This window comes from Tasmannia lanceolata, unplaced genomic scaffold (genome assembly GCF_043159265.1).
Source record: "Tasmannia lanceolata isolate RefF3 unplaced genomic scaffold, GAP_Taslan_0.1 ptg000008l, whole genome shotgun sequence".
NCBI classification, from domain to species: domain Eukaryota; kingdom Viridiplantae; phylum Streptophyta; class Magnoliopsida; order Canellales; family Winteraceae; genus Tasmannia; species Tasmannia lanceolata.
Genome location: NW_027518685.1, coordinates 33,063,584 through 33,066,705, shown reverse-complemented (window position 1 = coordinate 33,066,705; position 3,122 = coordinate 33,063,584). Strand labels below are relative to the sequence as shown.

General features: G+C 40.5%; 1 protein-coding gene across 1 annotated transcript; it reads left to right on the top strand.

The window, feature by feature from the left end:
* Positions 1-751: 751 nt before the first annotated feature.
* CIPK7 (CBL-interacting protein kinase 7) lies at positions 752-2,364 on the top strand. The gene has a single exon (XM_077389316.1). The coding sequence runs from the start codon at positions 807-809 to the stop codon at positions 2,085-2,087; it is 1,281 nt and encodes a 426-aa protein (XP_077245431.1). The 5' UTR covers positions 752-806; the 3' UTR covers positions 2,088-2,364.
* Positions 2,365-3,122: the final 758 nt, after the last annotated feature.

Below are 3,122 nucleotides of genomic sequence, written 5' to 3'. Positions count from 1 at the left end.
ATTTCCATGGAAATGTCGTAAAAAAAGGAACAGGACTTTCGCCAGAATTCACGAGACACACGACGTGACACCCCTGCCTTCCAAAACGGGATTTCGTTAGGAAAAGAAGAACGAAAGTGGAATTGATCGACCATTTAATCAATTCCACAATTATTATTTTTTGCATTTTTTGGGTTATACGAACTCAATTCTTTGTCTCATGTGCATGTGTCACAGCTTTGGGATTTCGTCATTATCTTCCAAACGAAATCCCGTTTTGCTAGTAGCCCTCTCTAAGAAAAGTATCATTTGAATTGGTCTTCATTTTGGGTGAAATTTCAAATAGAAGATTCTAGTATCTAAGCCTTTGTAGAAGATCACGAGACACCCCTTTTGTTTTACGCCCATTCTACCTCAATAGGAAGAGAAAAAAAAGAAAAAAGGCCTTAAAAAACCAGCATAACATCAAAGTTTAAGTTTGCCGAAAGTCATTTGTGGCAACAGAACAGCCACATAATATGAATTAAATGAATAAGACAAAATTTACTAAAAAGTTAGTCCTTGTGGTCCTTCTCTACTGCAAAAGAGAGCCTAAATGACTTTATGTGAAATTGCCTGGCAAATCCCAAGTCTTAAATTATATTTTTTTTCATTTCTAGTCTTAGATTATATTTTTTTATTATTGCCGTCGATATTGAAGTAAGGCTAAATCAGTTTGAACAAACAAAAATCAACCCTTATGCCAAGTTGCCAACTATATAAACAAATCAAAGCGAATAAAGAAGAAGAGGAAGTTCAAGAAGAAAGGCTCTGATCCCTCAGAGACCATGGCCATGGACCTAGGAGCCGAGCCCACTAGGCCACAAACCTCCCCAAAGGTCCTACAAGAAAAGTACGAATTGGGCCGGCTCCTCGGCCGCGGCACATTCGCTAAAGTCTACTACGCCCGATCCCTTGCCTCCGGCACCGGAGTTGCTATCAAAGTTATAAACAAATCAAAGATCACAAATCCCACAATGGAACTACGAATCATTCGCGAAGTCTCGGTAATGCACCGCCTTCGCCACCCCAATATAGTAAAACTCCATGAAGTTATAGCCACAAAATCCAACATCTACTTGATCATGGAACACGCCAAGGGTGGTGAATTATTCTCCAAAATTTCCAACAGACGACCATTGCCGGAATCCGTCGCACGCCGATACTTTCATCAACTCATCTCCGCCCTTCATTTTTGTCACTCCAACGGCGTGGCCCACCGTGACATTAAGCCACAAAACCTTCTCTTAGACAATGAAGGTAATTTAAAAATCTCCGATTTCGGGCTCTCGGCTTTGCCGGAGCAATTGAAAGATGGGTTACTCCACACGGCGTGTGGAACTCCGGCGTACACCGCACCGGAGGTAGTAAGGCGGAAGGGTTACGATGGGCCCACGGCGGACGCCTGGTCCTGTGGGGTCGTCCTATTCGTCCTACTCGCCGGGTTTCTTCCCTTTGATGATTCAAACATTGCACTCATGTATAAGAAGATTCAGAGGAGGGAATTTCAATTCCCATCTTGGATCTCGAAATCGGCCCGCCGGGTGATCTCGCAGCTTCTTGATCCAAATCCAACGGCCAGGATCACCATAGAGGCCTTGATGCAAGTTTCTTGGTTCAAGAAAGCTTTCAAATCAATTGGTCAATTGGGTTTTGACTATTCATTAGAAAGTACTCAATATGGTTCTTGCAAATTGGATTCAACTATGAATGCTTTTGATATAATTTCATTGTCATCTGGGTTGGATCTATCTGGACTTTTTATAGAAGGGAAGAGGAGAGAGAAGAGATTCACAACAGAGGTATCGTTAGAGAATATTGAAGCCAAGTTGGAAGAGTGTGGGGAGAAATTGGGTTATAGAGTGGAGAGAACAAAGGAAGGGATTGTTGGGTTGGTTAAAGGGAAATTGATTTTGTCAATAGATGGATTACAAGTGGCACCGGAGCTTTTTCTGGTAGAGGTGAAAGTGGCCGGAGGTGATGGGCTAGGGTATGAGGAACCCTATTGGGAAGATCTCAAAGATGAGCTTCAAGACATTGTTTTAGCCTGGCACAATGACATGAAATGAGCTTAAAGATGAGGTTCATGTTGATTTTGATGAAAAGTTATGTGGCTTGTGTCGGATTCAAAGGAGATGTTGCTAGTGCGCGCGTGGCACTAACATTCTTGTGTGTAACAGAAGGTAACATGTAAATATAAGTTTGGGCATTGGACGATTGTTGATGGGTGTAGAAGTTGTACAACATCGTGAGCGTGTGACACTAACATGCTCGTTTTTAACTCAACCAATTATGTAAATGTGAGTTTGACGTATTGGAAGGTCATATGCGTTTGGATTGCCGGAATCATGAATTACGTACCGGAATCCGGATCTGATTCCAATCTCTACTTTTATTTTTATTTATTTTTTAAATGGTAAATTATATATTGAAGGAAGAGAAACCGAGATGGTTCTCAATGATTACATTAAAAGATAAACAACAGAATAAAATAACTCAAGGCGGAAAATAGTCGAACCATTCCAGACCCAACCTAGGCACACCCGATCTAGCTAGAGCATCTGCTTCACCATTAGCAGATCTCCTTACATGATTAAAAGCTAATCTCTACTTTTATTATGTGCTCAAAGAAAGAATGGAATCTATTTCTCACAAGATTTCCGCCTAATTCTGTTGGCGGAAGAAACATCCGTGTAATTAAAAGAAGAAAAACCCTTGGAATCTATTTCCCACCCCATGAGGTGGTACTCTGATTTCGTCAAAAGCCAGAATGATTTTTTTTTTGTTTGAATTTTTATTTAAATTTTTTTCCATTTCGTTTCCAAGTGAATAGAAATAAGAAAAGGAATCAGAAAAGGATGCCAATTCTGATTCTAGATCAAGGAAATTCAAATGCAGGCATATACAGTTATACACCAACTGAATGAATGAATGTACATGTTAATCCTTTGTGTGATGAAGGCTTAGGACGTGGTACCCTGTTTATGTAGACAAAGATCTGGCTTCAATGATACCCACATTTCCTATGGAGGTGGGTGGAATATGAAAAGAGAGAAATTATATGGTGTAAAACCTTACAACAATAAGGCCTTTGTATGGTGGAG